Raw genomic sequence first — 21,072 nt, forward strand, 5'->3', positions numbered from 1 at the left:
AGAATCAAAATGTAAATAGCTCCTGCTGTGACTAGGGATATTTAAATTGTCCTATCCAGAACATTTATTTTCATAAATCAAACAACTGAAAAAAACAAGATTGGGAATTTTCAGAAGTTCTCAATGCCAGATAAGCTCGGCTCAATACCAGAGTCAATGATCAAACCTCCGTTATTTTCACTTACTGTGACTGTGTTGAAAAATAAATCTCAGAAGTCTTTTTCTCATGGGAAAATTGTGAAATAGACTTGTGTATGAGTGCTGAAAGAAGAGTCAGTGTTTATAGGATTACCATTTGTTGTTTAAAGGAAAGCTTTCTTATTTACATGACAGCTGAACTTTGTCCAGTTACCTCATTAAGTATGTCTGCCTTCTGTTAAGTAGATAGGTTGCTGAGAAGTGACATTATTAATTTATGACAGCTCTGTGAAAATTATGTACAAAAGACTGTCCTAAACAAATGAATACAAGTTTTGGAAAGTAATTTATCAAAAATTACTTTGATAATAAAGATAATTTTGCTGTTAATCCAAATCATTACATTTAAACTGAATTTGTGTCTGTTCTTGTTATTGCATGACTTAAGAACAGCTATACCTTAATTTTAAATTGCCAGGTTATATTACTTTCTGGCTGGATTTAAGAGAAAATATAGGAAAGAAAGAGTAGCTCTTCCATCCCTGCTCTGCCCAAACTGGCATCACTCAAACCATTCCTGTTCACTAAAAACCTTCAAGCTGAGAGTCTGGACAGCCTCTGCAGGGCCACTGTTCCTCTGATTATCTATCCTGACTGTTGGGGTGGGTTTCCTGTCTGATGTGCCAGTCAGACACACTGACTTAGGTTCATGGTCCCAGTTATCTCCTGCCCTGTTACAGCAGTGAATGCCTCCAGGTGCCTCAGAAGGCAGGGAGGTAGAAGATGGAGAGATCTGAGATGATTTGCCTGTTCTGGATTATCTACATAAATAAGTGTACCATGGGCCCTAACGCATGAAATGTATCCAGAAATCACAATCTCTCCAAAAATTTGTTAGCACTGAAAATGGAATATTCTGGCTGGCTTTATGCACTTTTGCCTATGCAATTGTTTTTTGCCTCCTAGGATTCTGTAGCAGTGAGTGTCAGAGTATGAAATATTATTTGCTTTTATCAGGCATAAATTTGTTGTCTTTCACTTTCATTCACTGTCTCTTATCTAGTGTGTTAGCCAGTATGGGGAGAAAAGCTCTCAACATGTCTTCTTCTTTGGAGTATTCTTTTTATTTTGTTTTTTGTTATATCTCTGCTTGCTCATGTTCTTTCAGAGATGAGCAATCCATGTCTTTTTATTTTTTCTCCAATGATATTTCCCCCAATCTCCCCATAAGCCCTAGTAATTTTGCAATTCTTTTTAAGATTATGCCACTGTTACTGCACAAAGTATTTGAAGGAAACCCACTATGCTGCTGATTTGTACAATGGAGTTCTAATAATTTCCCTGCTGTTTTTCATCCCAATTCATATTCATGTTAGTACTTGTTAACTTTTTTGGTTTTTTGACCATAGCCACGCCTAGAATTAAAATGGTAATTGAATTATTTTGCTTTAAACTGAGTGTGCTTGAGGTGGATTGGAGGTTTCATTTCCATTGTTGAACCCAAAGCTGAGTGTTTTATTTTTTAGGGTTTTATGCTGGTGGTGAAAAATACATGCATGACCATATTGCTTATTTTATCTCACTCCTCTGGTGGACATTTAATTATAACATCACTAATTTTAATGAACTTTAATCAAGAACTTGGACTATACTGCTGAGAAATTGTGTTTAGAGTTGAACTCAATATCTCAATATTTACAATCACTGTAGTTCTAGTCTTTACTCTGTTTTCCACTTTTTATTGCATATATCCATTTACTTCATGCCCCTTTGAAGCTTCTTTCTGTGATCATTTTTCTCCATTTAAACAGCTGTAAAAGCTAAATAAAGACTATTTGAGTAGAAGGCAGTGTGTGTTGCTAGCTTGCCTTTGCAAAATAGTTGTGTGTACCTTGATGAAGTAGGCCCTTAAAGTACTTTTTCATTCTTCGAGAAATATTTGTTTTGAGGTAATTTATTTTTATTCACTGGAAACATGACTTTTTTCTTTATTTTCTATTCTAGGCAGAAGGGCTATAGCTGTCACTGCAACCTGAATATTTAAAATATTCTAGTTTTTACATTCTAGTCAATGATGAAATTTAAAGCATGGTGTTCTTCAATGAGCTTGCAGGTCAGACATCACCTTTCACATTAAATTCTCATCAAGTGAACTCCAATATTCTAGACAGAGCCAGCAAAATGCTTTAAGAACACAATTCTGAAGCTGTTCTTGTTTCACATAACATGTCTCATGTATGGTTGCCACAAACTAAGGCTTTTTAGGGAGCTAAGAATTATTATTTCTCTCATGTTTCTTGTGGTTTCTTCATTCTATCTACTGTACTCAATAGCATTCACTTAGAAATATGTATAGCAAAACTCAAAATATCAGGTTAAAACATGATCCAAAAGAGCTGTTGTTACTCATAAAAAAATTTTTGTTAGTTTTTAATTTCTCCCGATTCTGGTGAACTACAAATTAATTTTCAGGTGATGGTCTTAATGGCTAAGAATCATTTGTATTGACTGCGACAAGGAATCTTTTGTTGATTGGATGTGGTCTGAGAGCATGGCGTGGCGTGTTTTTGCAGACATCGATGAGTGTGGGACCGGAAGGCACAGCTGTGCCAATGACACTGTGTGCTTCAACTTGGACGGCGGCTACGACTGTCGCTGTCCCCATGGCAAGAACTGCACAGGAGACTGTATCCATGAAGGCAAAATCAAGCACAATGGCCAGATTTGGGTGCTGGAGAATGACAGATGCTCTGTCTGCTCGTGCCAGGTCAGTACAAATGCAACTAGCTGCTTCTGCAAGGTGCTGGTGGGGATGAAGGGCAGAGCACCAGGATCCCAGTGAAATTCCTGTTTCAGCTGCCTTCTCAGGTGCATGTGTGGAGCTACAGAAATGAAATCATGTATTACACAGGGTTTTGGAGATAGTTTCTCTCTCCAACCTGCATGAGCAAAACATTCATTGGAAGTTTATTATGTGGTACTGGGAGAAGGATGACAGTGCTGTTTTGTTAGCAGAGATGCCACCTGTGTTCTCTGGGTGGGAGTAGCAGCATTTTCATGCAAATAAACTGTCTAGACACCTATTGGGGCTGGAGTCTGATGCCAGTATCTCAAGCAGATGACTATAAATAGAAGTAGGTTCTGTGTCTGCAGGATAATTCAGCTAACTTCCTCAAATGTTTGCTGTGGGAAGTTTGGTCCCAAGCTAAGTGCTGATGGAGAATAAAGGGCCAAAACACTGCTGACAGTATCCTGAGCATTTCAGCAGCTCGACTTTAGCATATATGGTCTCGTTTCAAATCACCTCTCATCTTCCTATGTAAATAATTACGTAACAGAGGGGTTGATCTTCCTTGACACCCTCCAATCTGGTATTCTATGAAACTGTGATATTCTAAGAAGTTTAAAGCAAGATTCATCAAGCATCTATATGAGAATTACAAACTTAGTGCAATCCATTAAAGTCTAACCCTTGGGGAAGATATCCTTGGGTTTCACCACCTCAGGGGAGCACTGCCTGGAGATTGTTTGAATGAAAGATGTGAGTAAGACAACAGGGGAATTTTACGGTTGTTAGTGAGCATGTATGGGGATTTCTGGCTTGGTTTGAATTGTATTTTGGCAAAGATACTGTCTAGTGGAAAACTTGTGAGCTGTTAATGGCTTAGATTCATGGTAAAATACAAAATTTTGGCTGGAGTTTGGCTAGTTGTGCAAATTTCTGCCATCACTGTGTGTGTCTCTTCTAAAACCAGAATGGATACGTGATGTGCCGGCGAATGGTCTGTGACTGCCAAAATCCCACCGTTGACCTCTTCTGCTGTCCTGAGTGTGACCCAAGGCTCAGCAGTCAATGTTTACATCAGAGTGGGGAGTTTTCCTATAACAGTGGTGATTCCTGGATACAGAACTGTCAGCAGTGCCGCTGTCTGGTAAGGTCCCTGATTACAGCTGCACAGGCAGGAGGGAAAATGATATGAGATATTCTGATCTGTGAATAGTTTCATTTTCATGCATTAACATCCACTTAATTTTCCCTGAAGTGCATGTATAATTAAAATCTGCTTTTCCTGGATTTTTGTCAGTATTTTCTGTTTTTGTCAAAAATGTGCTTTGACACAATAGACATAATATAAATTACTTAATCATGAAGGTGCTTTCAGCATAGTGGAGGTCATTTGGATATGGCACCTACACAGCAACACTCATGCTCCTTATTCAGGGACTGATGAAGCTCTATAAGGAAATTCTAAATATGTATTTATTATCACAGCTGATATTTTTAAGGATGCTGGTAAACTTAAACTTATTTATTTATTCAGACATTTCAAGTAACAGAAAAATAATAAGACTTCTTGCATTTTTCAAGAGAGTGAAATGAAGTTTGAAAAAATCTGTTAAAGCTTGTCACCTTTTTCCTAGGCATGTATTTTGGACTCTAAGCAAAAAGTATTCTGCATAATGCTGCTCATGAAGTTTCTGTGACAGAGAAAATCCGAAGATAAAAACAAGTAGCTTTTATCATAAGTTATCTCCAAGTGTGAAGGCTGGTCCATGTAGCAGCTTTGACTTGTCAGGGTATCATGAAGAACAGCCAGAACCACATTTCTGTAGACTGTGCTTACAGTGCTACCACTGAAAAAATTCAATGAAATAGATTACCATGGGCTTCATTAACTGTCTTAAAAATGAAAAAAAAAAAAACAACCTACAATTTAGGATCTTAATAGATGTTTCTTTTGTCTTCAAGATGCTACTTCTGTAGCAAAGGTCTGCGTTCTTTCAGTGACCATGGGTTTTTTGGGGTGACAAAGTATTGTCTACTCCCTGTACTGTCCATCACTGCAGAAAACAGATTGAAGCGTCAAGATGACTGACGGGATTAAAAGATTGCTTTCAGTCTTACCATCACACAATTCAAAAGAAGAAGATTGTCCCAGATGAGATTTTTTTAAAAGACTAACTTCGCAATACTTTCTGCAACAAGTGGAGGAAATTTGGGGCTATTACAAGTGTCTGTGATTTTTTTTCAGCTTCTGCTTTGGAGATATCAAACTCCTCATTCTCAAGGAATTAAATACATATTTTGTGAATAAACTGATTTCCTAGGGCTAAATGCTGTTATTTTTGCCAGACTATTAAATCTGTGCTCAAATGAGCTGAATAAATTGGAAGTCAGAGATCTGCTTAAAAAAAAAAGTATATTATTGACTATTGTGAAGTCTTTTCTTTGACCAATAGATCTGCAACTTTGGCCTTTGTCCAGAGTGAAGGGAAGCTGATTCCAGCTTCTAGTAACTGATATGATTTATTAAACATCTTTAGATTTGTGTTCAGACATAGAGTTCCCATAAGGATATGCTGGCCCAACACAAGTCTCTGCCCAGACCTTTTCTTACCTTGACTGTACTAAATCCACCATGCAGAAGGTGTGATAAGTTTGGAACTTCAGGTATTCTGCTCATAATATCCTAAGTGGATAGAGTGTGGAGTGGGTGGAGGTCCTCTCATTGAAAATGTGGTGGTGTTCCCTATTACATTGGGGGGGAAAAAAAAGAACACTGAAAAATTTTAAAAAAGCCCTAAAATTTTTGGCATACTTTTGCAGTTGCAGTCAAGTTACAACTTCTGTCCCTTGCAGAAGTAGGGCCACAATCCTGTATTGCATAATTTTGTGTCAAATTTTCACCTGCAGCTTGATGGAGAGTGTACTGAACCAAGTTAAATCTCATCTACTGTCTGAATGGCATGCAGACAAAAGCACCTGATCTGCTGTGTGTCCCACAGTCAATGAATATCAATATTTTCTGTGCTGAATTCTGAGCAGCACCAGATGAGGAATAATAGCCAGCTAGGGAACATAATGCTGATTCAGAGGAATGGATGAGGAACAAAATAAGAGCTAATAATAATAATAATAATAATAATAATAATAATAATAATATCATGTTGTTTCTGCAAGCAGCAAGGAGAGGTTGACTGCTGGCCTTTGCCCTGCCCAGAGGTGGACTGTGAGTTCAGTATGCTCCCTGAGAACGAGTGCTGTCCCCGCTGTGTCTCCGACCCCTGCCAAGCTGACACCATCCGCAACGACATCACCAAGACGTGTCTGGATGAAACCAACGTCGTTCGCTTCACTGGGTCCTCTTGGATAAAGCATGGCACAGAGTGCACCCTCTGCCAGTGCAAGGTAATCAAGGTTATAAAGATGGGGCTGAGATGCTTCTTCCCAGCTTGTTCTGTGGCACATAAATATTAATGTGGCACTGAGTCTGGTCAGGGAACACTTGGTGTCTACTTGTTTTAAAGCAGCAGAGGTGACAGTAAAAGTGTTCAGCTTAGTTAACTGTACTCTTGCAAGTGCTAGAAGCACAGTCTGACATGCTGGCAGATCAGAAGCAGGACAACCCATGCTGCAGAGTGCTGTGGACAAGGTACTGGCCTTCACTTTTCCACTGGGATAGCTCAATTTGAGTCTAAACATGGAGCTCCAAGCTCCATGCTGTCTTGGAAACGTGCAAGTATGGCTCTGGGAGCCTAGACTTTGCACAAGAAATTTGTTCAGTGTGATGTTATAGTGTTACTGGAACTGATTGAATTGCTTTTTGAGACTAGTAATTGTTTTCTGAATAAAAGGACTTGTTATATTGTTACATAGCTTTTGTGCTTTAAAATTAATCAATGTGTTTAGAACATTTACTGTTTTTGTACTCAAAGAAATTGATTGAGGAGAAAAATTAATGGCTACAGGCATATGTGAATTCTGGCATTTCTTTTTGCAGATGAAAAAGAAAAAGGGCTTAACAAAAGTGTTTTTATTCAAAATAAGATCATAAAGTTAATTGTGGTTTTTGCCACTCGATACTGAATAATCACAATATGTGTTCCACAGCAGCCAAGGAGAGAGAGCAAGATTCATACACAGTTCCTTAATTACTACTGAAATTCACAGTTGATTTTATGCTTTATTCTATATTCTTCCCAAGCAAGGTGCTTCCCAAACTCCAATACATGGTACAATTAACTACTTGAAAAGGTGTTCATAAAAAAAAATTCTATCTTCAACACCTCCTTCTGTGAGAATTCTGTGTGATCAGGCAGCAGAAGCTGTCAAGCATCACTTCCTTCCTCTGCTTTTTCTGATGCAATACTGTGTGCAATTGGTGTTGCTGTCGAGGCATAGTCCTGTTCCAAGGGCAGTGGTATGCACCAAGGAAGTCTCAGCATTTGTCCTGATGTCAGAATGGGTCAGTGGTTAGAAGAAAATGCTGTGCTCTGACAGGCTGGCTAATGGTTAGAAAGCCAGCTGTTGCCCAGAGGATGTTAAAAACCTGTACTTTTGGGGTCCATAAGCTGGTGCTTTACACCAGCTTCAATGCCAGAAGTTACTTTCTGCTCAGGCAAGTTGCTAAGGTTCTTATGCATCTGGTTCCCCATCTGTAAAAGAAATTATTGTGTGCGGTTCTTCCCTGAAGCACTTTTGAGACTGACTCGGTGCTGGGAAATGTGCTCTTGTTGTGCTGCTCATCAGTGGCAATGCAGAAGGCATGTATCAGCTCTGACATGGCCACCCAAGTGCTGCTCCCATCTGGCCTTTTGTGTTAAGCAAAGACTGAACCTTAAGCATTGACTAATTGGTATTCAGTATAAACACATACACAGACTTATCAAATCCTTTGCTGCCTTATGGACATAGCGAGGATTAAAACAGGTAGTCTGCCAAACTCCATAATTTTAATGACTCAGGTGTGACTGCCTAACAAAGAAGAGCTACCACTTAGTCCCTAAAGAAGCCCAAATCTTATTCAATTCTCCTTACAGAGCAGCGTTGATTTTGAAATACATTATCTGCTCGTGTTGCCAGCATTTTAATATTGCAGTTCTGCAGGCAAGCAGCCCACTCCCTCCAGATCAGGGTATGGTGTGCCCAGTTTGTACAGTGTTCCTTCTCATTCATCCTGTGTCACCCCACTCTTCTTTTGTAAAGCATCTCATGGAAGGTCAAAGCTCCAGTCTAAGCCTCTCTAAACAAGCTATAGCAAAATAGGTTTACACAAATCCTTTAAGAATTTAGAAACCTGGGCATCAGCTAAAGCAGACTTAGCCACAAAAACAATTCTAATCACAAGTAAAGAATGGGGAGAGTAGGATTATAACTTCCTGTAACAGAAGGAGTGAAAGAAAATGCTTGAATTATTCAGACCTTGGTTTTAATAAGTCCTATCGGTTTAGTCAATTGAATGTATTTGGACTAATTTATAAATAATACGCATTTTTTATTTGCATTTTAAGAATCAGACTTAAGAAACAGTAGAGATGCAGAAATTATTTCTCCAGTATTTAATGATGTCCATAGGCAATCTGTTTCCGTAAGTGCCCTTAGTATTCTCATAAGAATATCTGGATTATTTGGAAAAAGTTTGTGGATTAATGTTTTCTGGTGTTACAGCCAGGATGCATGAAGTTGAAGCATTCAGGGCTAAATAAAACCCAGAATCCCTTCTGTCTGATATGAATAAAACTCCCAAGTGCCTTGTCTTGTTTAACAGCTTTAGGTATTTGAGCAGATGCCTGATACCTTTATGTGGGGAGCATTCCATCCACTCATCCCAGCTTCTTTCAGTTTGAGTGTTGTAGCTCTGGGACACAGACCACAACAAGCCAAGCAATTAGAGGAATCATAATAGCCTGTTCCCTCGGGCAACATAAGGACATGAGGACAATGTCATGAATCTGATCCTAGTCTGTACATCTTTTGTATTTTACAAGTCTGTATGTTCAAATCTGATGGGTATTTGCAAGCAGCTGAGCTTGTTAAATTTACTTGTTTTGTACAAAATGCAAAATGTTTAAATTTTTCTTTCTGTTTTTTTTCCATCCTTTAGAATGGCCATGTCTGTTGCTCAGTGGATCCACAGTGCCTTCAGGAACTGTGACACCAACAACTATCTCTTGCAAGCAGTTTCTGGATAAAGAATTTTCCTTCACAGAAATAGACCTTTAGACCAAAAATTGTTCAAAATTAAAACTAAAATTAGGTTGGTTTTGTCTATCTGAAGTGCAGATATGTGATGAACTCAGTTACCTGAATCAGAGTGAAATTTATGGGACTCAAGATAAGCTCAGATGTGTAAACCTTTGTATGAGGTTAAGCCCAAATCTTCTGGCTATTTGTCTGTCTGGCATCCTTGTGCAGAATGTTTAGGTTAGTGTAAAGTGACACATTGTAATGCTGTACATAATGATGTCAAGATCTAAAATCAACTAGGAGCTCTTACAGGGTCTTTTGAAGCTTTGAGAGTCCAACGCTTGACCAGATGCAGCAGATTTACCTAATCATATTTGGAACTGCACAAATGTGTTTGATTGCTTACTGCAGAACTTAGCAGATGTTTGAGTAAAAGGATGAAGCCTTCAGGAATAATGAACCTAGCAGCTAAGATGTGATATGTACAGTATGTGCGCTGAAAAAAAAAAAGATAGAATTTACTGTAAAAAATAAAAACAAAACAAGAAAAAATCCAAAAAAAATAAAGAAAACCCGTGATGCACAGGCATGGCTTCTTAATGTTTTCTGATGGGAAAAGTCATCAATATTTCCTTGTTTTACTGCACTTACTATTATTTCTTGATTGACTTTGTTCAGTATAAGCTCGTTATTGTGCAAATTTAAATAAATATTTCTCTTACCTTAAATTTCTGTTTGTGCCATCTTTCCTTTTCAAGGACTTAATTTTCATGTATGCTGTTACTTCTTTGCCAGTATTCCTGGGAATCTGGACAATACAGGTGAAGTGTTGCCTGTGTAGTTCCTCTAAGTGTGGGAGCTTATGCCCAGCACAGCCTTATACCTATCATGTCTTATCTTTGTTAAGATACACATAAGTAATTTGTCATTACAGTGGATTAAATAGCAAATTCACATTCCCAAAGATCCCCTATGTGCCAGTGGGGTGTTGGCAGAGTCAGTAGAGACCATTTGTGTGTGACTTGGATCTGTTCAGATTTTCAGGGGATCTTCTCCAAATTCCTCCTCTCTCCAGCTGCCAAGGGTTGGTTTGTCTTCCATAAGCTCTGCAGCTGTTTTTGTTGTTTGTGTGAAGGGTCTTAATGCCTGAGGATTACTGCAAAATGCAAACCCTTTTGTCACTACTGCTCTGTTGGGACAGCGAATAAAGGAGGCTACGTGACCAAACCTGTGTTATTCTCAAAGAGAAATAAAGAATAAAGCAATGCTTACAAATTGCAGACTAAAAAGGCTGAATTTGTAAAGAATGCATCACAAACAGTGGAGACAAAAGAGGAGAGGAGGAAGATGCCCAAGATGACAGCATTCTTTAAAGGCTGCTTTAGTACTCACATTCTTTTAAAGTGCCTTGCTGCTCTTCACCATCTCTCTTACAAGTTCAGTAGATGGTCATGAAACCTGGACCGGCAGAAATTCCAATAATATTGCTCCTGTGTGATATGGAGTTTAAGGGAGGTCCATGTATGTGGTTTTAAAAAACAGATTTATTTCCTGTAAACAGATATTACTTCAGTTTCATGTACTCCAGGAGATCAAAGGAAACTCATGCAATTGCATGTATCCAGTAGGTATTCCCTAGAACCTGGATGATTTTGGATTAGAGGATGCAAGAGATGCTAGGCCACAAAATACTAATAGTCTAAAGTCCAAGAAACTAAAAATCGGGGGGAAAAATACCCAAATGGATATTTTACATTGAAAAAATAAAGTTATAAAGATGTCCAGGCCAAATAAAACCTTTTCCTCACCTAGTCCACAAATAACAGTATTCACAGGGTTGTGGTTTTTTTTGGTTTGTCCTATTCCTGGCAATCTGCAATCACTATTTTTAAAGAAGAGAGTTAACTCCCTCCCAAAAAGGATGCTTTCTCTGCAATGTTTTCTTGCCTGCTGGTAATGGTCAGGAGGTCAGGTTTTCACCTCAGACTTTGAGGCACATCTCCAGTGGATTTCATGAGCTGCTGCTTGCCTGTTACTGAGAGAAGGTTTAGCAGAAGTTGTGTACCCTCCGAGAACTGCACTTCAATTTAATTCAAGAATAGGTACAAGATAGACATAGCAAATGCATGAAGACCAGAGGATTTTTTTTAAAGAATAAACATTTTTCAAGGGCAGAATCCTTGAGCTCTGTGAGTGGCTGAATAAAGCTCTGAAGAGAACCACTAGAGCTGGTAGAGCAGATATCCACAGAACATTGTAAGCATCCCTGTTTTGGCAGTGAATAGAAAAGTTGCAGGTGAGGCAGGTGTCTGTCCTTAATCTAGCTCTGTGCATCCTCTGACTTTGATTTCAGAGCTATGACAAATGTGAGAACTCTAAGGAAAATTGTCTCCATAATATTCCCTCAATCCTTTTTCTAATAAATGCTGGTGTTTGGTACCAGCTTTTAATCAAAACTGAAATGGTGTATAGATGACAAAATACCATCCATTTTCTTTGTTGCTTACCATGACCTGAGTGTTGGAGAATCTTTCTACTATTGTGGGTTGTACACTAATAGGCCAAAAATCCAAAAATTGAGACATAAGGTAATAGCTAAAACTTGAATCTGATCCTTGGAGAGACACTTGGTGTTGCCTGTATGTAAAGAGCAGAAGTCATACTACTGAACAAAGCTGGAAGTCTCTACTAAATAAAAAATGAGAATAGACTCAGTGAATATTGTCTAATTTATCAATGCTTAAGGTTACTAATCAGTTGGGAGTTCTTCTAAAGGTCAGCAAACTCCAAGAAGGCATATTGGTGACCCTCATTTTCATTCCTTTTCACCCTCTCTTCCCCCCTCCGCCATCTCCCTCCTGTTCAGCCCAGCCAGTAATTAGTACCTTGTGCTTTTAATTTTCCTTGAAAAGTAAATTTAAATATGATGAAAAACTGGTGTCTAATTTCTAAGCCTAAATTATCTGTTGGACAATATAGTTAATAAAAAACCCCAAAACAATTCTGCATGATGCAGGTACATTGTGCTGTCTTACTGGCCTTTTGTTATTGATGCACTGTTTGCAGTACCAAAATTCAATAACTTCCATAAAGGAATTGCCACCTCTCTGCAGAATAATTGCCCTAAGTTAATAGACTTACAGATATAATGGCAGAGATGTCTTCAGTTACAATGCTGAATTCAGTGCTATGGAGAAACAAGTTGACAAAATCCAGCAGCATTGTAAAACTGTTGAAAAGGGACCTTACTGTGCACCTGTGGATTTCAGGTACATACAAATTTACTAGAGATAATACCAGCCATTGCTTTTTTTATAGGACGCCTAAAAGTGGGTGTTTGTTTACAGGGAGGGCTGTAAAAGTGCCCTCCTTCATTTCCAGCATAGGATCTCACCATTAGCTCCACTGGCCTACAGCAGGTTCATCCTGGGTCACCTCAGTCTCATGAGCCACACTGAGCTGGCTTCAGATGCAGGATGTGCCTGCAGTAGGATCTCCCCCTGCTCAGATTCTCCAAAGTGCAGCAAATGGCAGTGCTGAGCTCACATGCCCTCTCGACAGGAGGGAACTCCCTTGGTTTCACAGATAAAAATAGCAGCAGCTTTAAAGTAGGGCTCTGCTAGTTATTTTTTAATAGTGTAACTTACTCACAGGCAAATGCAGTTTAGCTTGTCCCCAAAGCAGTTAATAATTTAAGCTAAAAATCGCTAGCTAGCTTTTGCCAGCTCTGAAAAGAAAATGTTTCAGAGTAGCACAAGGAAGAAGGCTAGAGCAGCTCTGGCATCTCCAGAGTGGGTGGCCTTTGTCTCTCCTTCAGTGCACCAGTGAAAAGCCACTGCAGTTGTGTCTTCTACCCAAGCCGCAGTCATGTTCACTAAGTCACAGTGCTGGCTATGTCTCCTGTTGCTATTTTAATTTCCAATTAAAAATTAACAGCTTCTTGTTGATTTAGCATAGTGGCCAAACCTCTGTCCTGGGAGAAAAAACAAAGTGTACTACTGCAGTTTTGAGTAAAGAGAAGCATTTTAGAGAGAGCTTGAAAAGGAAAAGGTGGTGTTGAAAACTGTTCTTCATTGCTCTGTGGCTGTTTATCAGCCTTGTGAATGGCCACTAGCATGTCAGTGTACTTCACTTTTTTTTTCTTTTTGACAGTAAGGTGCTAATGCAGAAATCACTCATCTAGGTCTGCACTAATCAGTATTTTCTTATTGTCAGAAATTATATAGTCTCTAAAATACCTAACAGTCATTGTTTATTATAGCAGGAGATCTACATCCCTATATCCTACTAATCTCTTCATAGATTATTTCTATAACTTCCAACTTTTACTACTACAAATAATAAAAATCTATTGATTGCATAATTTTTGTCCATAGTATAGCCAAACTCAAAATTTGAGATGAAGCATAGTTATTGTTTTCACAGTAACCTCATATTACCATTCAAATATAACTCTCAGTATGTCATGTGTGTATCAGCAGTATTACTTGGAATTATAAAATAAAATCATTTAAGGGCTTATTTTAGGACTCAGTCATATATAAAAACCAGAATAACTAGAATTGCAGCACTACACATAGAGAGCTTCCATCTAAATAGATCAACAAAGTAGGCTCCACTGCAATTTCACAGTGGGGAAAGAAATTTCATGGAGAGGAAGAGGGAACAAAACAAAAAAAACCAATCTCATTGATGTTAACTTGTTCCTGTCCTCTTTTAATGACTGCTGCTCTGAAGAAGAAGTGGGATACAGCCTTGTGCATGGTAACCTTAGTTTTCACAAGAAGCTCCTTAGCTGATGCTGCTTTTGAATATTTCATCTGACCAACTGAACCACAGCATTTTCCTATTTATTTTCTTAGTGCCTTTGTTAAAAATGTCAAAAAGCCTGAAAAGGCCAGTGCAGGATGGGTGTGGCCCCCTTTGGAGCAGGCACTGAATCACAGCTGGAGCATCCTGCCCAAGACTGTTGTAGGCACCAGCCTACCCAAAGGTGTAATCCTGCTGGTTTTATCAGCTCTAGGTAGTTGGGTGCTCCATGAGCAGTGACCAGAATGACCCAGCTCATACTGATTCCTCTTGCACCCTTGCAAGCAAGGCAAAGCCTCCCCTTTTGGATGCTGTGTGTGGATTTTGCAAGTCACATGGTTTGTCAGTGCAAAGAGATGCAGGGGTGGGATTGGTGCTGTCCCAAGAGCTCCCATATCACCCCAACATGTGCAACCCACAGCCCAGACGGGTCAGTCTGGTGACAAATGGGTGTCTGGTGTTGTGAGGTCCCCAGGACGAGGTGAGAGATGTGAATTTGACTCCATGTTCTCAGAAGGCAGATTTATTGTTTCATGATATTATATGATGTTATGTTATATGATGTTATGTTATATGATATGTTATATATGCCATATTATGTTATATTATGTTATGTCATATCATATCCTAAAACTATACTAAAGAAAGAGAAAGGATTCATCAGCAGGCTTGAAAAGAACGATAATGAAAGCTCGTGCCTGACTCCTCAGAGTCCAACACAGCTGATGGTGACTGGTCATTAATTAAAAGCAATTCACATGGAAGCAATCAAAGATGCACTTGTTGGTAAATGATCTCCAGACCACATTCCCAAGCAATCAGGTAATTATTGTTTTCATTCTTTTCTGAGGCCTCTCACCTTCCCAGGAGAAGAAATCCTGGCAAAGGGATTTTTCAGAAAATATCGTGGTGACAGATGTCAAAGTCAGGTAATGAAGAAGGTGTAAAAATTTGGCCTTGCAGACAGTGCTGGTGACAAGCTGAGGGGATAACACTGATATTACTTTAATGATCTTTTTAAAATCAGTCTCTTTTTAATTTAAAATTTCCATTGCGCAATTATTACATTTGATGAGCCCTGATGCTCCTTTGAAGAACTCAGCAGGTGAGGAAGAAATTATTCTTTCCTCTGTAGGTAAGCTTGAGAGGCTGTTTGGCTGCTGTTGCGTTCAAAGGAAGGAGAAGTGCAGCTCACAGAGCCTGTGACCCTCCGGCACTGAGCAGAAACCCACCCTGAGCACTGTGAGTGACACTCTGCCTGCTCTGGGCAGCCCCCAGCCTCAGCAGCAAGAGCATTTCATTTTAGCATCCCTGTCACAATAATGGGAATTATCTGGTGCTGTTCCCACCTCCATCTCCTCTGTGGCCTCCGGTGTCAGTACCTGGCAGATCGCTTTCAGTGTTGGCCTCTCTCTCTCCATGGCTTCCATAACAGGTGGTTTTATTCTCCCACCTTTTCAAACTTTCTTACATGGAATTTGTCACTCCTTGGGCTGGAGATCACTCATGTTGGTTTAGAGGTTTTAGGTAGTGTTAACCATCCCTTTAGAAAAACTCAAATATATGGATTCCCACTGTGCATATGTTCCTAATAATCTGTACAATTAAGGCCAATGAATTTGGATAAATATTGGAGTCAAGTTCTTACCTTAGTCCCAGTTTTCACATTTCAGGTTCATCTGTGTTTTCTATTGCTCTGGAAATTGAACCAAACTGAGTAAGTGGTTGCTGAAATTCTAATTAACTTTGTTCTCTTTTTGAATGAATAAAGCAAACCAAGAATCCACTTCTGTGCTTTTTTACCAGAAGCAGTTTCCAAAATCTGCAGCTCAGAAGGCCAGTTTGCACCCTCACAATCACAGGTCTAATTTCTTAATCCCCTTATACTGAAATTTAAAATGCTTCATCAATTCCCAGAAAAGCTATAGATATTCAGACATTATATGGCCCATTTAAGTGATCTTTTTGTTTCTTATATAGCAAGTTTTTGTCATTTGTGTATCTTTCAAGGGATTTTTGCATGCTTCATGTATTTGAATTGCTTCTTGTGGGTAATATCCTTTTGCACATAAAACTTCTCAGCTGTTGAATTTGAATTTTTTTAGTTATTAGAATTTAAGGTTCACATATGAAATATATTCCTGAAATTTATACACCTGGTCAGCAAAAGAAAATATTACAGAGAGATGAATTTTGCCCAATACACATAATAATGAAGGCAAAACTGTGTTTGATCTAGTATTTGAAATAGTTTCTGTGTTTTATTGTGTTCTTCAGCTATGTTCTGGCAGGTTTGCAATAATCTACTTTATAAGTGTAAACCTGGATTCTGAACAATCAATCACTACAAGGTCAACTGCAGTCCTTGCCTGCCTGGTGTGAATCAAAACTTAAGACACATGGACATTTATGAGAAAATAGAGAAGCAGAGAGTTCGCTGTCACCAAAACGCTTTTCGTGTTCAAAAATAAATATATGGAATGGTTTCAAGTGAATTAGGTAATAAATTTTTTTCAGATTTTGAGAGTAAGATCAGAGGAAAACCTGGAGGTGAAGTTATAGTGCATTTGCTGAGTACTGTACTGGTCTACACCAGAAAATCCTGAGATGGCACTGACTGAATAGTGCAGATATTGGCCAGTGGTTAAAAAACTTCCTCAGGATAAAAAAGTGTCTTTGACTGAAAAACTCCTGGTGCCGAGCTTTAGACATGTTGCAGAAGTGATTAAAGGCAGCAGAACATGGCCAGGGGACGGTGGAGGAGAGTTTAGGGATGCTGCTGTCCCTGCTTTGCTGACCTCTGCCAAGGAGACACCAACAGACTTCAGGGAGCTGATCCAAGACCCAGAGAAGTCTGTGGAGATTCTCCCTCATATAAGGACCTGTGTTAAGATCTGATTATTTTGTTTATTGGAGGGATACCTCTCTAATAAGAGAGGAAGGATCTCCCAGCAATGTGCCCCCCGAATTAAGGTGCTAACTGATCATATGCTGAAGTCTATAGCAAGGATTTTATTTAATAATAAAAGTGAGGCAGAGATAGAAAGAAAAAGGAAAAAAGCAGGGGGTGAAGAGAAAGAGAGTGGCAGAGAAACAGGTTTAGTAGAAAGGTATCACGACCCAGGGATCCAGAAGGTGTCCCGTTGGTTCTCTCTGGTCTTCTTGGTTGTGGGGCTCCCATGAAACACGGAGTTCAACAGGTTAATGTATGTTCAGGTGTATTTGGGAGCATCCAGGCAGCTCCCCCAGAGTGGGTTAGATTTACACTGTCTTTTGGAATGCTGGGGATCATGTGCAGTCCTCTGGTGGAAGACATCTCACAGAGCCAGGCCCTGAAATATTTATTCACATGCTAAATGAAAGAGTGCTACCAGCCCATTGTTTTTAGTATGGTTGGAGCACTTACATATCATAACTGGCACAGTGCAGATGTTCTCTTCCATCACTTTCTCCACCGGGATGAAGTTCAAAGAAGCTATAAATATATATAAACGTGAAAATTATGACAATGAGAAATAAATTTGACCTATTTTGTTTGACTGAGGCAAAAAGAAAATGAGTCAAATGTATCTTTAATGTATTCTGGTTTCCAAGAGGAAAACTTGGGTGGCAATGTCAGGAAGGCCCTGTCTGTGTCTCTTGAAGTGTCCTAAAGAAAAGGATCCATTTGATATGGGGCAGCTTTCCAAAGAGTGCACAATTAGGGGCAGTGATGCAAAAAATCACAGACACAAAGAACAAGAAAGACTTGCAGACATGTGACTGAAATGCCATGGTTGAGAAAAGCATGGGTCCACACCAAGTTGTGTGCCTTGGTGTCCCTAATTACAAATGCAAATATAAATAAAATATATAAAATATATAAACCTGTTGGTTTATCTTCAATGGCTTAGCAAGATTACTTTCACAGTGGTTGCCTGATAAATGTCTGCTTGCTCATTAACATAGCTGACATTTCCTAGCTCTGCTTAGTTATGCAGCCTCAGTTAATTCACATCCTTTTTAGTTGATAGGCCAAAGTTCAAATGGAACAAAATTGTATTATTTGTATGTCTGTGTATACTTTCCCTCCTGTATGGTCAGAATAAGAACTTCAAGCCCAGAAAGAAACCCCAAACCCTGAAACAGCAGAAAGCTCATTTACATTTATTCTGGGGCAAAACTTCTTTTGAACTCTGAATATAATTTTTTCTTCTTAATCACTTGTACCTTTATCTCTACAGTACAGCAGTAGTTCCTCAAATCTATATTGCTTTCCTACAAGTCCTATGCTATAATTATACATATGTACCCCATTAAAGCAGCAAACATTTTTTTCAATGTATTTAAAGAAAATAGATATATAAGCTCACTGGATAATGTGTGTTGTTAGAACTGGGAATGTTATTGATATGGGACAATGGCATCATTTGTCAAACCAAAGCCCGTCTTTAAATAACTCTATTTATCACTACTTGAATTTGTAAGGTATATATCATAAAATTTTTAGCCCGAAGAAATTAATAGAGAAATGTTTTTTTCTTAAATGTTTGCTTCAGCACTGTAAATTTTCAGAGAGCAGTCTCTGAAATAGCAGTAATGAATCAGGTGGATGTTTGCTTTCAAGGACCCCTTGGGAAGATCTAGAATCACTCACCTAAAAAGAAGCTGTATGCAGCTGAGCTGTGTTGTCTCAGTGCTCTTCTGGGAAGGAGCAGACTGGAGTGCAAGACCCTTCTTTGTTTCCTTCTTCACTTGCCCAGGAAGTAAGTGCCCAGCCATAACCTCCTGCACATTTCTGGTCCCATTCTCACCTTTTCCTTTTCCCTATGCTTCTTTTTAGTCTGATTTTTTTAAAAAAATCCATCTCCCCTCCCAGCTAAGCACCATAGCCTAGAACTGAGCTCAGTCTCCTTTTTGCCCAAAACACTTGCATTCCTGGATGTCCAGTTTCTGCAAGGCGTGTGGTAGATGAGAGGACCTTTCATCAGTGTGCCCCCCAAGCCCTGCACCATCACCTTCAGATGCCCTTTTATGAATGCCTCTGAGGAGACAGCAAGCTGAATTCCACACAACAAGGGCCCCATGTCAAAAGTTTTTCAGCACTGCCAATGCACACAGATTTAGAGAAAATCAAATAGCAGAATGGCAGCTGATCATGCACTTCCCATTTTCATTCATGGACTGCTAAATTTTATTAAAAATACTGTCTTACAGTCACAGTCTCTTAGTATTTAATTTTTAATTTAAAAATATATACATGGGATATAATCTTAGTGTCATTTTTAACTTACTGAGTAGCTTTCATTCACTGGACTGCACAGTCTTTTGTTAACATCCATGAAACTTCAAAAATGCCATATTAGTCACTGGAGAGCTTTCAGTTTACTCCCAACCTACATTAGAGACAAATGCAGAATTACAGGAAAAGCATTAATAAAAAATTGACACGGAGACTACAAGGACTGTTGCAAAGTGCATTTCCTAGTATGCATCAAGAGCTAACAATATAAGAAATTCTATAAAATTCATGCTTGATATAGTATGGTTTGTTTTTTCCAGTGGAACAAAGTATTTTACACTAGGCCTAAGATTGTCTCCATAAATAATAAACCATTTCGAAGCACTAGGTCAGTGCAGATGAGCAGAATCAAAGGCATCATGGTGTTTTTTTCCTAAAGTCCCTCCCATGTTTAGGTGGCGACAGGTAGGTGAGGAACCTGGTCCTCTCTGTGATCAGAAGTTATTTACATTGACATGAAAGATTTAAAGCCAGTGAATGAACTGAACTGCAGAGGACATGAGCTCACAGGCAGTTCAAGTGACCAATAAGGGAGCCAATTCTAGTTCATAATTAAAAAACAAAGGAAGTAATTCCCTTCAATTCTATGTGAAGGACTTCTCACCTTTCTTTGAGGACCATTAGTGGGACAGAAAAAAAACCACAATAATTCATCTGGGACATTTTTTCTCCTCCTTTTTACTTTCCCTGCTCTTGTTTTTCTGTGTTCCTGAGGTTTATCTCCTGAGGTTCCTGGCTCTGTGTGCACAATGTTTTCACTCATTTGTCTTGCATTGCTTTCAGGTTCTCTGACCACTAAAACCAAGCCATACCTAACCAAACAAGCCACTGAGGAATATCTGGAAAAACCAACTAAGCTGTTAAAAGAGACTGTGCATTGCATAAATGAGAAACCATATAGAAGAACAATGTCTTATCATCATAAGCAAAAGTGGCTCATTTTCCATGTATTGGCATGCTTTTGAGCTTCCCTCTTGCCTTCCAATTATATGCTTGTCAAAGATAGAGCCAGAAGGTCACAACCACTTTACTCTCCCTACTGTACAAATCAGCCAATGAAAACTTCCACTTCTTAGTGTATTTCAATTATTTACGATAACCACTTTGAACAAATACACTTCTAGGCTTGAATCTGGAAGCTAAAAGGGGAAAAAAAGGCATAGCAACTCATTCAAAATGGACAATACCAGACTGGAAAATAGAGAGAAGTTCTCCTAGGATGCCTTTGCTGGGCAGCAAGTCATGGGGAACATGAAGCATCTGACTTTCTTTACACCGTTTGAAATGATAATTTGAAACTATACCATCCTTATACACTTCTTAATATTCTATTTGGAAGTACAGCTGAGACACATGCAAACACCTGCATTCTCCCAAGCAAATAGGGTGGGTTTAACTTGTCAGACTAGATGTGCTAGACAGCTGAGCATCTAGCAGCTTCTGAAGCCTTGATGGGAGCTAAAACAAGCATCTTGTCAGTTATGTCTGACCTGATGTATATACTCGCAAGATGCCTGTGAGAATTTCTCAAAAGCAAGGGTTGGAGTAAACCCCTCCTGTTAGAGAGTGCTGAGCCTGGTGGCCCCAGGGTGGAGAACCTGCCATGGCTCCCTGCCTTCAGACCATGAATTCACCATATGCCCCACTCCCAGAGCCATTCCCTTGGCTCCCAGGCCAGGAGCCTCCATTAACAGCTGCTCCATCTTGGTGCTGGTCAGGGTCACGCACTGGCAGCACACCCTCACTGTGCCCGTGCTGGCTCAGCCCTGGCACTCAGCCATTGTGCTCTTGGGTCTGCAGGTATGAGCCCTGCATGGGCCTGTGACACCAGGATGAGCTGGCCAGGGGGGTACTGGTGTACCTCTATCCTCCCCTA

General features: G+C 39.3%; 1 protein-coding gene across 1 annotated transcript in view; it reads left to right on the forward strand.

Annotated features, from left to right (window-relative positions):
* NELL2 (neural EGFL like 2) overlaps positions 1–9,678 on the forward strand; it is a 136,003-nt gene extending 126,325 nt beyond the window's left edge. Inside the window, exons 17-20 of the mRNA XM_074539825.1 lie at positions 2,712–2,905; positions 3,894–4,070; positions 6,104–6,328; positions 9,024–9,678. Of these exons, the coding sequence (XP_074395926.1) occupies positions 2,712–2,905; positions 3,894–4,070; positions 6,104–6,328; positions 9,024–9,074 (647 nt within the window). The 3' untranslated portion in view covers positions 9,075–9,678. The remainder of the gene's footprint in view (positions 1–2,711; positions 2,906–3,893; positions 4,071–6,103; positions 6,329–9,023) is intronic.
* The last annotated feature ends 11,394 nt before the right edge of the window (positions 9,679–21,072 follow it).

The sequence above is a fragment of the Zonotrichia albicollis genome, chromosome 4, assembly GCF_047830755.1.
Source record: "Zonotrichia albicollis isolate bZonAlb1 chromosome 4, bZonAlb1.hap1, whole genome shotgun sequence".
Lineage (NCBI taxonomy): Eukaryota > Metazoa > Chordata > Aves > Passeriformes > Passerellidae > Zonotrichia > Zonotrichia albicollis.